Raw genomic sequence first — 13,001 nt, 5'->3', positions numbered from 1 at the left:
ATTTTATAAAAACACGAAATCAATGAATTTATTGTTCTGAACACGTACTACATCAATTGAATCATAAACAAGATATTTTTCTTAAACATAAAATGTTATACAAATTTAAATGTTTATTTGACATATATTGTAATTTCTTTTTCAAATAACTATACAATTTTTGATAATTAAATTGAATATTTTATTGTTCAGTTAATTTATGTTAACAATATTTACTACAATTAAATTCAAATTATAACTGCGAGATATATTTTTTCAGTTATAAATATATTACTTGTTTTGTATCCTTGCTAGGAAAAGGACGAGCAATGTACTCGAATTTGTCGAAGTCCCATTGCTTGTCCTTGCGTCTAGTGTGGGATAGAGGCCAATTTAGCCAAAGATATTCTTTGATTCCCTGCCCCCTTCCACGGCTATAGGGGTATAATTTCTTTTTAAATATTATATTTTGAAATAAAATGAGCAACAAGATGTCATTGGCAACACGAAAATTATTTCTTCTTTTTGAAGCTTTTGCAATAAAAAATAACCATCTTGTTTCCGTATTGTAAATATTACAATTTTTTAAATGGTTTGAAACTGCAAATATTACCGTTACTTTGCCAAATCCAGAACTTCTTGACAGTACTTGAGAACCTGAAATATAGAGCTTTCGATTAATAATTTTCTTTAAATAACATATAACCATGCTGCGAAAATAAGTATAGATAGTAATCAATGCTTTGGTAATTAATAAAACATCTTCCAGGAACATTTCAAGTTTATTTTCGGCCCATACGACTACTTCTCTGTTCCCTTTATTACTACAATATTTGCGAAATACTAAAGGCGATTTTAGCATCATCATAGGGGGTGATTCTTCATATAAACCCAAAACAAACAAGTAAGAGTTTTCATTCAACAATAATTTCAATTCCATTTTGATATCCTTTGATATATCAAATAGTTTGAAAAAATACTTTTGCAAAAAATCTTCATTTATATTCCAATAATAAAGGTTAGTGGAAGAAAGAACTTTTAAACAAAATTTCGAAACACCAACTGTTACGAAATTGGAAAACTCTATGTTCATTTGATGTTTTAAATTTATTTTAAAATGAAATTGAAGTTTTTGATCAATATTATCAAAACCTGTTGAAATTGGAACACTTACGGTTTCCTTAACTTCTTGTTCCGCGGAATCCTTGCATTCCTTTAACATACAACTATTTAGGGAATTAAAAAGTATTCCCATTAATTTTAGAGTTTGAGTTTTCGTTGGAACATTAACTATAAAATCTTGTTCATCAGAACTTAAGCAACTAGAACCTATTTCTACTGCTGATGGGTAAGCAATCCCATCAAGTTCTTTTTCATTATATATCAGATTTAATTCTGACATTTGTAGATCTTGAGTGTCACTTGTATTACCAAAGATCATACTTTGTTCTGTTTTAGAACAAATCAATAGAGAATCTACCCTTTCGACTTCTTCAATTTCTTCCTTATCGGAATCTTCATAGTTCAAAATTGGTAGAACTTTAATTTCGATTGGATCACTAAGGATCCTGTTTACTTCTTTACTGAAAATTGGCGTTTCATTCACCAAAGGACCATCAAGGGTCACATCATGTTCCTCCGCTTTGGAAGATACAAGTTTTTTATTAGTTTGAAGATTCACGTCATGTTGTTCTTCGTAAGAACATGCTTCGCTCGAAAATAAGTGCTCTGCTTCAACTGACGAATCACTAAGGATAATCTCAGTTTCGGTACTAGGAATCTTTTTTTCTGCATGAAGCAAAGTATTGTGATTGCCATTGCAAATATCACAGGAACCTTCGCCACAACTTTTGCTTAAATGTTTGCCTTTCAAACATTTAAAACAAAGTTTATTTGCGATTAACTTCTTCAACTTTTTCTTGTAGCTCAATTTAATAAATTTGGCACATTGATGAGTGAAATGAAAGGAATCACATCCCATAGCGCAATTATCGATTGAAGGTAAAGATGCCTTTAAAATAGGCTTTTTTTCTTGATGGGCTTTTAAAACTTGAGATAAGCTATCCTCCAAAGGAACCTTTTTCCTTTGAACTTCTGCAATATTTGAGAGCTTGGTTTGGCGGGTTTCGAAAACAAAACGCTTTTCTTCTGTAGCTTTTTCAGGATTTTTCAAGTCAAAATCATTTTCTACTGACTCTTGAGAAGAACACTCTACAAGGGGTTTCCACAACATACACTCTTCTCGAACATTCGAGAGTTGCGTTTTGGAACCAAACGTAAAGTTTGTATTTTCACACTCTTCATTTGAAGCTGTGTCAGAAGTTTCTATAGAAGGGCAATTGGATGTAAAGTTCCCGCTTCTTTTACCAAAGGTACAGTTCCTCAGTAATGGCCCTTGAGGTGCAATTTCCTCTAAAGGAATTAGTTTCCTTTTTTCTTCTCGCATATATGAGAGATATGTATCTGAAATACTTAGGATGTTTCTAAAAGAAGAATAATCCCCAACTGAATTAGTAAGAACTCTTTCGGATTTTTTAATTAATAATTTGAGGTGTTCTGTTGTCTCATCCTCCGATCCAGTTTCTGACACATATTCATCAGATAACTGTTCGGCGCAATCTCTTGCCCTAAGAAGAGAACTTAAGCCTTCAGTGCCTGTTAGGAAGTCCTCCAAAACTTTCTCAAAGTTTTTAATGGCTCGTTTGAACCTACTAATCACTTTGCTCGACACCTTACTTAATTTTGAAGCCTCATTTAATTTACTCCAAAGGTTCTTACCCGATTGTATATTGTTTCTTACCTTTGCAGCGCAGTCCGTCCTAAGGTATTGCATGTTACCACTGGCTCGTAAGTCTGAGTCGGTTTCCTCAAACAGCCAATCCCAGTGGTCCAGTTGTAGTTTCCATTCAGTTAATTGCTTCCTTCTCTCCTCAAGGCTGGCCTCAAGCATTTCCCTTTTTAAGCTTAAAATATGTTGCCCGATAATATATTGGAGTTTTACAAGAGACATATTTTTAATTTATACGCGGAACACTTAGAGAAGAAAGAAACAAAACACGAACTTATAAGGACTTGTTCCTTATTAAACTTTGACTACACGCACTTTAGAACATTTTTTTTTTTTTTTTATTAATATTGTGTGCTCGATAAAACACTAGGGGTCACCATGAAAAAACCGACAACTGCAGTATAACGAAAACACAACCGATCAATCTGGTGGTAATAAGTATTCTCATTTATTCAAGTAAATCTATTCTACTCTATAGCTATGTATGTCTTATATCTATTTTACAAATATAAATGTATTTGTCTTAATCTACTTAAATTACCTTATCTCTAGTTTTCTTAAAATCCTAAAATAACAATAAATGTAAATATAAGATAGCGACGCAAGATACAATACATCCTCAATCACAACCATATTGCTCACAGATGTATGTCATAAAACACAATCTCTGAGCAATTACGGTTATGTTTGAAAGGGATCGACATGACCTAGCGTCGCTATTTATTTGTTCGTTTAATTCTCTACAGATAATTGAACAGTGCTGAAAAACTTATAAAAAAATATAAAAGTTGTAAAGATCTAATAAGACGGCTTATTTGATGAAAGAAATTGATTGGTTCAACTAAATTGGCTTCTTATTTTAAAGCAAAATCCAGAAAGTTAAAGTACTAGGTACATATTTATTCAATAACACACAATAAAACAAAGCATTACAATTTTTTGTATCTACTCAAAGATACAAAAGAATGCAAAAAAATTACATTGAAAACAATTAACTACTTGTATGAATCAGTTTTGTTTTAATGAATTAAATCATCCATTTTCTTATAAAGGTAAATTAAATCTATTAAAAAATAGTTTATTTGATATTATATTAAGTATTTTCTTCTGTTGTTGAAATGAAAAGTGGAATGACAGCAACTTTTAATTTTAATTGAATACTAGTTTCAAAAGTCCAATATTTTGAACTATAATGAAGTAATATATGTAAGCACATATTAATTTATATTATTTTTTTTTATGTGAAAGAATAAAATCGAACCTTATTTAACAGAGATACTTAATGGATTTTTCAAAAAACAAATAAAAAGGTCATACATACAATTATTCAATGTCAGATTAAATCGAAGACGAATTATTGAAACCCATGAAATCACCAGAATCTTCAACATAAAACAAATGATATCATTGTGGGTGTGTGATCAATCTTCGCGGATTTTTTTTTTTAACTTTTATTCGAATACAAAAAATCAATTTTTGCCTTAAAATACTGTCTCGCATTTTTACCTGCTTCGATAAAATTTATCAAAACAGCTGGATTTTTTGTGTGTTGCGAATTAATTTTTCAATGCTTAATATAGTTTGTTATAAGCAAGGTGAAGGTCGGTCTCGAAGGTGTGATATAATTGAGATGCTATTCAAGTCGAAAAACTAGTCAGGGTAAAGCTTGTAGAAATATAAATATCTTTTACAAATTTCGCAGCAGGTAGAAAACAGTTTTACGGTTAAAATCTTTTCCAGATCAAAATTTTTATATCTTTGACAAATCATGGGCTCCGTTTTCAATTTTTGGCTAAAATTGACAATTTTTGACGAAAATTTAATAAGAAAAATACGTGTTGAATCCAAAATAGAACAGCTAAAGTTCTACTTTTCGATTGATGCAATTTTTGCAATCATTTTTGGTCTAAGCAATAAATTTTACGATGCCGAGAAAAGTGGATAGGCACGCGTGGATGGAAACGCGTTCTGCTTCGAGACACAATTTTAGATTGTATTACATTAAAAATTAAAATTCCAAAAATAAAAAATAATGACCGCAATATTTGACCACCTACTGTGATTTTAATTTACGTAAAGACTTCAGAAAATTAGGCTTCCGAAAAATTTGCAAAAAATTGTGCGAAAAATTTCTTCAATTGTTGTTTTAATGATTGCTAAAATGCTCCATTAAACAACCAACATCATAGATAGAGATCTGGTTTTTGTTCTTTTGTGTTTAAATAAACTTAATTAAATTTAATCATCCATTGTTTGCAGTTGAACATATATAACAAAAAAAATAATAAAAATAATTCTATTCATATTCTTAAATCTCTCACTCTTTCATGTCCAACTTATAAAATTAGATAGATGATGTAGTGCTTTATCTATGTTATTAAGTCAGCATTAAAGCTTTTTTTCATTTTTAATTTTTTTTTTAAGTAGGTGTATCCTCCATAACAAGCAGAGAGCCAATTTTTTAAATCTAATTAAAATAATCCTTCAACTCTCATTCATAAACCAACTGTCGGATACCATCAACATGATTATAACACCCAATTTGGAACCTGAAAAATCTCACATAACAAAATTCCCGTCCATATAAATAATGGTAGAGTGTTTTTTTTTGTATCTAACATTTTTTTTCATTGAAAGTTCATTGTTCATGTTAAGATAATTGAATCGTGCTTCCACTTTATTTAATCAATGTTGCCATTTGATTCATTTGAGATCGAGAAAAAAAAATGAATTTTGATAAAATCTACGTTGTTTGAGTTTAGAAAATCTTAAAAAAAACATCAAGTTTAAAGACGATTCTATGCGAAAAATGCAGTCTATTTTATAAACTATATAGAAAAATGATCACTGTGGCGTATACGTAATAAATTTATATGTCAATGAAAATATTTTTTTCGATTCAATTTTTATATGTTTTTATTTTTATTTTTGCAAAGTACCTATTCTTCTTTTTTTCAACGATTGTTATGATCTCGTATCGGACAATAACTTTACTTCTTTACATTGAATGATGGTTCAAACTCGTTGATTTGTTGCAAATTTTTGCAAAATTGCAAAGGGTCAAACGATGTTTGTATGTTTGTTTGTAGATCAAACGTTAAACGTTCGATATAATTTATTCAACGGGGGTGTAAAGTATTAATTTTTAATTGAATTCTAAGTAATTTGTATTAAACTGGAGGAAATTTGACGAAATTATGAGTTTTTTTTTTAATTTTATTTATGAACGTTTTATAGTAGTTCTCAAAAGTTCAAAGAGTTTTCCCCACAACTCATGTTTTCAAAGTTGGTGCTCGTTATAACTTAAAAATTACTACACCGATCCTTTTGAAACTTTAGTCACTTTTTCTGTACGAGTTAACGCTGGAGTGCTTTTTCTTCGTTATTAACACATATTTATTTCGCTATTAGTTTCCCACACTAGAAAAACTAATATTTAAAGAATATTCAAGTGAAATAATAAAAAAAAATCCTCTAATTTTTTTAGATCTTTATTTTGACACTAGATGGCGCCCCAAGAGGGTTTAAGTTTTTTTTATCATTTGAAATAGGTACATATGTGTTGACTTATGAAACCATTTTTTTGATATAGACTTGTCTACATTAAACAACGTTTTCAAAAAGGTATAAACAATTTTTCTAGGACCAGGGATTTAGTCAGGACATGCATGAATTTTTTGGTTGTATTTTACTTTTCATGCTATTTAGTACAGGTAAAATAGTAGGTACATAAAATCAAGACATAAAAAAAAAATTATTACACTCATGAAACTTGGCAAAAATTTTGCTTTTGGGATTAGAACCAAGTACAAAAAAAGTTTATAAAAAAAATTTGGGTGGAAGAGTGTTTTTTCGCGGACAAGAGGGAGGAGGTGAAGGTCAAAAATATATTGTTTGTCGATTTTTTGATGCTGAATCTAATGACATAAAAATAAAGTCAATACGATTGCTCTAAGAAAAGTTATTGCCGATTAAAAACAAGGGTGCTTGTTTTTTGACTTCAACAAGTAAAATATAACCGGAACCCATGTGAAAAACATGCTACACTGATGAAATTCGGGATGAATTTTTTAGATAAAATAGGGACAAAGGATTCATAAAGTTCTTAAAATTATTTTTGGCGAAAGGGTGTTTTTTTGATGGGTAAAGTTGTGTGTAAGGAAGGTATCATAACAGCTGACTTAAATTTTATTAATTTTTAAAACTAGGTGTATGGTGTAAATGTTTTGAAGAATCTATAAAGGGTACAAAATTATCTTGAGTGAAAGGGTGTTTTTTTTTACGAAATGATGAAATTCGGAATTAGTACCACAAAAACTAGGAAAAAATTGTTACACCAATGAAAATTGGTAAAATTTTTTCATTTATAACAGAAACCAAGAACCCGAACAGTCTATACAAATATTTTAGGTTAAAGGGTGTTTTTTTTGGGAAATAGGGAAAAATCCGCGACAAGACCGATAAAATCAATGGTATAAATGGTACCCTTACAAAATTCATTAAATATGTTCTCTTTCGCATGGGAATTACGAATAATGTAAGTCTATACATTTTTTTTATGTGAAAGGGTATTTTTTAAGTAAAGAAAATAGAACTATATTTGAAAAAGTGTGTAACACTTGAGTAATATTAGTGGTACCCTATTGAAATTTAGTAATTATGTTACTTTTAAGATAAGAAACAAATATAATGGTTAAAAGGGTGTTTTTTTTTGAGTGAAAACAAAAGTGATGGGTAACCCTAATGAAATTTGGTAAAAACATTGATTTTGGGAAAGAAAGCAAGAATAAAGAGTTTTTATAAAAAAATTTTGGTGAAAGTGTGTTTTTTTCGAAGAGGCAGTAAAATCTGCAATTGGTCCCAAAAAGCCAATGATTCGTGTAAAACGTGTAAGAACTTATCTATAAACATTATGAATAATATGCCTTAAATGTTCCAATATGTTTTTCTGCAATTTTATTTTATTATTTTTTTTTTGTAAACTTTTTATTATTTAAACTGTTATTTGAGAATTCATTTTTAGGTAATTTCAAAATATAAAGAAAAAAACTTGAAATTCGTCTCTTGAAGGGATTTCTCCCGAATAGTACCTACTTTAAAAAAAAATTTCGATCTTAGTTCCGATTATGTTTTAATTAAATTAGCTGCTTTAATTTGTCTTGTGATTACAATTATTTTGTACACATATTTTTTTAGGTTTTGAAAACTATCTAAGTGGTAACCCTACAATAATTCTATCAACTCCACTTAAATGAAAAAATAATAAATTAAATAAAAAAAAAAAAAACAACTTTAAAACAAACAAATATGAGGTCATATTTATATTTGCATATCGTCACCATGCCCCATTCTATTTGAAAACGATCAAAACGAGCTTGTTAATTAAAATTTTGTTATTCTATTTAACTTGTATAGTTCAATGATTATATTGAAATACAAAAACAAAAATTTGAAAAAAAAAACATTTCTACGAAATACTAATGACTGCAATATCCGTAAGATACATTTTTAAGTTCATCATCATCATCATCATTATTTCATACCTGATATGCTGCTACATCTTCGTTGCTATACAAAGGTACAGGTGATGAATTTCTTGGTGCAAACATTTTGTATTAAAAAAAATAATAAATTCTTCAATTGAATAGATTTTTTTGTTGTATGTATCTATTTTATATTCAACACTTTTAGGAAATTATTCACATAACTTTTCCACAATGAATAAGTTTTTTTTTTTAAACAATTTAAGGACACACATGCAAAAAAAAAACGTTGCAAATTATTTATTTTTTTTTTCACTTTCAAATGCAACAACAAACACAATTATACTGCCTTCAGGGCTAATTTGAAACAACTTTCTTCGCTAGGATGATTTTTTTGCCGCATATTTACATAGAGAAGATACATACGACGATAATGATAATAAAGACGATGATGAATATTTTTTTTTTTTTTTAAGATATTGTGCATTAACTTATTGCATTTTACCATCCAGATAATTTCAGATAAAAGCAAAAAAAAAAAACACAAATAGCGAATGCCGTAGAATAATACAAAAAAAAAACACGAAGAAAATTACTTTTTTTTTAATCTTTCTCTTCTTTTCTTTTAAACAAATAACTTTTCCTTTTTTTTTCGAATGAATGTTGCACCACCACCACACTATTTGGGATGTGTATCTTCAAGATGATAATCAGGTTTGTTTTCTTATTTCTTTTAGGTTGCTGCAACTAAAAAACAATGCCACCATCACCACCGCCAACATCGTCTCAGCATACCACCATAAAAAGTAGCTGCAACTCGGTTGCAATCATCATCATCGTCTGTCGCACCACACCGAGATGTGCAAGGTGTTATTTTGGCCGCCCGAAGAGAAAGATATGAAAACTTTCATTTGTATCTTATTTTCGTTGTTGTCTCGATTAAGATATTATTTATGTTGATTTTTTTTTTTGACGTGACAAACAACAACAACAACAAAACTTTCTTGTTAAACTTGGTGGAAATTGTGTGATGGCAGATCTGTAGCGGGTATCTTTTTGAGCAATTCCGACTTTAATTAATTATATTTTAATCAAGAAGACAAGGTAGGAGAGTAAGGGTGAACAGGAGGGAACCACTCTTTCACTTAAAGATACTTTTCTCGTGACACTTAAGATACTTTTCGTGACATATAAATTACAAAAAAAAAAATCAAATTCTATGTATTTTCGTTAAAATTCGTTAAAACTGAGATTTAGATACTTTTGTATCTATGAGATACATTTGTATCTATGAGATACTTTTTGTATCTAATGCAGTAAATTCAATAAAATTTCGATTCGACAGTAGCCTGACGCAATTAACATGCCGCTCGATTGATTTTTTTTTTCCTTTTCTCAAGACACGGGTAATCATCGAACGCACGGTCAGAGACGATTATATTATTTTTATATTAAAGCGAAGCTTACGATTAATTTCACGACTTCTTTCAAACTGAATACCAGGTTTGACTTAAGACAGTGAGCGAGCTGCTGCTGCTGCCCAAGCCCAATCCAATCTCAATCCGAAGACGGAGGCAGGTATTTTTTTTTCTTGGGGTTTTTTTTTTGTTGTCTCTCTGTTGTTTTGTTAAGTTTGTAGGTAGTTTTTAAAGTTATTTATTATTCAATTTTTGTATTTATTTTATTTTTTTTTCATTTTTGTTGCTTTCTGTTCGAATATTTTTCAAATCACGTAGAAAGGTGTGTTATTTTTTTGTTGTTGTTAGAGTTGGAAGTTGATTCTTAGCAAGCACATGCAGCACAGGTGAGCTGCTCTCTCAGTAATACATAAAAGCAGTGTTGACAGGCCTATGTGGAGTTTGGAAGTTGGAAAGGAAGAATTAAAAATCATGACAGCGCGACGTGCGTCGTCGTCGGACAATGACGACGACGACGACGATTTTTGTCGACAACAACGCACGACGACGAAGCACACAAGCGAGGGAGGAGATGAATTGCAAGCAGACTTTTTGTATCTTTTTATCTTCAAATCAAGTTTGGTCATAATATAATTATTATAATTTTCAAGCTCTAAAGGTGAATTTGTTGTATATACTTTTCATTTTGGAATTTCTTTTAATAGATATTATTGACAGGGTTTTCGTTTCGTTGTCGTCGTTGTCCGTCGTTAATTCGTCGCCATTCAATTGAGTTAAAAGTGAGTTGTTTGTTTATTTTGTCGTTTAATTTGTCAATGAAAAAAAAAAAACCGTTCTCTATCTACACTCTGCTAGAGTTTAATGAGGAAAAACAGCAGGTGAAGAAAAGGTTGGTGTTCAACACCAAGAAAAAGGAAAAAAAAAATAAATTAAGAAAAGTTGTTTTTTAGTTATTATTTTTTATTTTTTTCTAACATTTCTTTGTCGTTTTGACTAATGTGGCGATTAATTACTGCATTTTATAAAGATGGAAAGATTTCGAAAGTAGTATATCTACTAAATAAAAAGAGACAAGATTTTTTTGATTTTAATACATTGTAGGTAGGTATTATTGAAGCAATACAATTTATGATGATTTTATTAATGGAGAGGAAAATTTATTGTCTAAGTTGAGAATGAAACAAAGCATAAAAGTTGAAGAAGTAGCGTTTTGTTGAATAAAAAATGTAATGAAGACATTTTACGCTTTGTGGATTTTGTATAGCGATTTATATTAGATGTCATTATAGTTGGATACGAATTAATTTTTACGAGTTGTAGCCTTTTATTTTTTTGTATCTTTTCTTAATTCTTTAAAATTAAATCGTTACTCCTCAAAGATTATAAGTTTAAAATTTTGAGATTATTATTATTTTTTTTTTCATTTTAATCTTCAGAAAAAGTTATTATAAAATTATATTATGAACCTTTAAAATGTGTTATAATTTTGAGTGCAAAGACGAATGAACTTTCCTTGAATATAATTTGGTTCTCAATTTTTCATGCAATATTTTTTAAATAAATTAATGAATATTAACTTGACGAAAAAAGCACGTGGTTATGTGAAGTAGAGCTGAAGCAAATCATATACAGTCGACTCCTTCTAAGTCAAACATTTACGGGATGTCATAGGTAATTAGTTCGAGTTAGAGGGAGTTTTTAAAAAAATCGAGTTAGAGGGATAATGACTAATACTTTTGGCCAAGGCTGTAGATTATGGAAAAAAAACCAGACGCTGATCGAGAATTTTTTTTAAGTGGATAACTAAATTTCACATGAAAAGTGAAAGGCATCTGGTTCTGGCAAAAACTGTGAGTCCTTTATTTTAATAAATATAGAAACATTAATTTTTTAGACCGATAAAACATTGAAAACAAACAAAAAATTGTTCAGGATGTATTGCAAAAAAAAAGTCATGTGTGCAATTCACACTTGGTAGAAGTGAACCTTAAAAAATCATTTTTCTTGAAAAAAAAAAACGAAAAAATCAATCTTTTTTTGCTACGATCACCTTAAAGTCGATTATTTTATATGACAACCTATAATTAATTTTATATCATCTGCTTATTATTTAAGCTTAAATATACAGGGTGTCCCAAAAGTAATGGATCAAACAAAATATGCTGATAGGCCAACTTTAGGGCTCTCAGAATTTGGTAACTTCTTCATCCCAAATCCTTACGGTTTTCGATTTAATGCAGTTTTTGTGAAATTTCGAAAAATCCCGACTTTGCAACAGTATTTTGCTTCCTCCACTCATAATTGATTTTTGTTTTTTACAATTCTTTCACTAAAACATTGCCTGATAATATGAAATAATTAATTAATCAAAATATTTCGCATTTCATACGCCATTTTGCTGCAAATTAATTAACAGTTCCATGTTTTATAAAAACTCAATTTCTTTCTTTTCTTTCAGAGCAACACCCTGAAAAAAATTTGTATGGTGTGGCACTGGTTTATTATTTTGAAAACTTGCCGTGTTATTGCAGTTTTCAAAAATGTATAAAAGTTTCCAAAGTTGAAGTTAGAACTGAAGATATTACAATTTAAAAGCAACAAAACAGAGCTTTTCAGAGAAAAATAACAAAGACAAATAAACACATTTTCTCGACTGTTGTTTGTTTATTTCTTTTTGAACAAAAGCCTCGATTTTTGTTTGTTATTTTTCTCTGAAAACGTCTGTTTTTTTGCATTCAAATTGTAATATCTTTCGTTCTAATTTCAACTTTGGGAATTTTTATACATTTTTGAAAACTGCAATAACACGACAAGTTTTCAAAATAATAAACCAGTGCCACACCATACAATTTTTTTTCAGGGTGTTGCTCTGAAATAAAAGAAAGAAATTGAGTTTTTATAAAACATGGAACTGTTAATTAATTTGCAACAAAATGGAGTATGAAATGTGAAATATTTTGATTAATAAATTATTTCTTATTATAAGGCAATCTTTTAGTGAAAGAATTTTAAAAAACAAAAATCAATTATGAGCGGAGGAAGCAAAATACTGTTGTAAAGTCGGGATTTTTCGAAATTTCACGAAAACTGCATTAAATCGAAAACCGTAAGGATTTGGGATGAACAAGTTACCAAATTCTGAGAGCCCTAAAGTTGGCCTATCAGCATATTTTTTTTGATCCATTACTTGTGAGACACCCTGTATAAGATGTTTCAATCATATTTGTATGACATCTAGAAAAAAGTTACAATTTTTTTAAAGCCAACCATGTAGAAATTTCAAACTGAGATTACGGTACCTACTACCTACACTGGTTGCTGGTCATTGGCAAT

At 29.6% G+C, this 13,001-nt stretch overlaps 1 protein-coding gene across 10 annotated transcripts in view; it reads right to left on the bottom strand.

The window, feature by feature from the left end:
• The window catches only part of LOC129905836 (mitogen-activated protein kinase-binding protein 1), a 438,084-nt gene that overhangs the window by 58,305 nt on the left and 366,778 nt on the right, over nucleotides 1–13,001 (bottom strand). The window contains exon 1 of one of the 10 annotated variants that reach the window (XM_055981431.1): nucleotides 8,311–8,468. The exons of 7 other annotated variants lie outside the window; for them this stretch is intronic. In XM_055981431.1, coding sequence (XP_055837406.1) covers nucleotides 8,311–8,376 — 66 coding nt within the window. In that variant the 5' untranslated portion in view covers nucleotides 8,377–8,468. Of the gene's footprint in view, nucleotides 1–8,310; nucleotides 8,469–13,001 lie in introns of those variants that run through there. 2 more of the 10 variants (XM_055981434.1, XM_055981436.1) reach the window with 2 other exon arrangements.

This window comes from Episyrphus balteatus, chromosome 1 (genome assembly GCF_945859705.1).
Source record: "Episyrphus balteatus chromosome 1, idEpiBalt1.1, whole genome shotgun sequence".
NCBI classification, from domain to species: domain Eukaryota; kingdom Metazoa; phylum Arthropoda; class Insecta; order Diptera; family Syrphidae; genus Episyrphus; species Episyrphus balteatus.
This window is presented reverse-complemented; position numbering and strand designations above follow the sequence as displayed.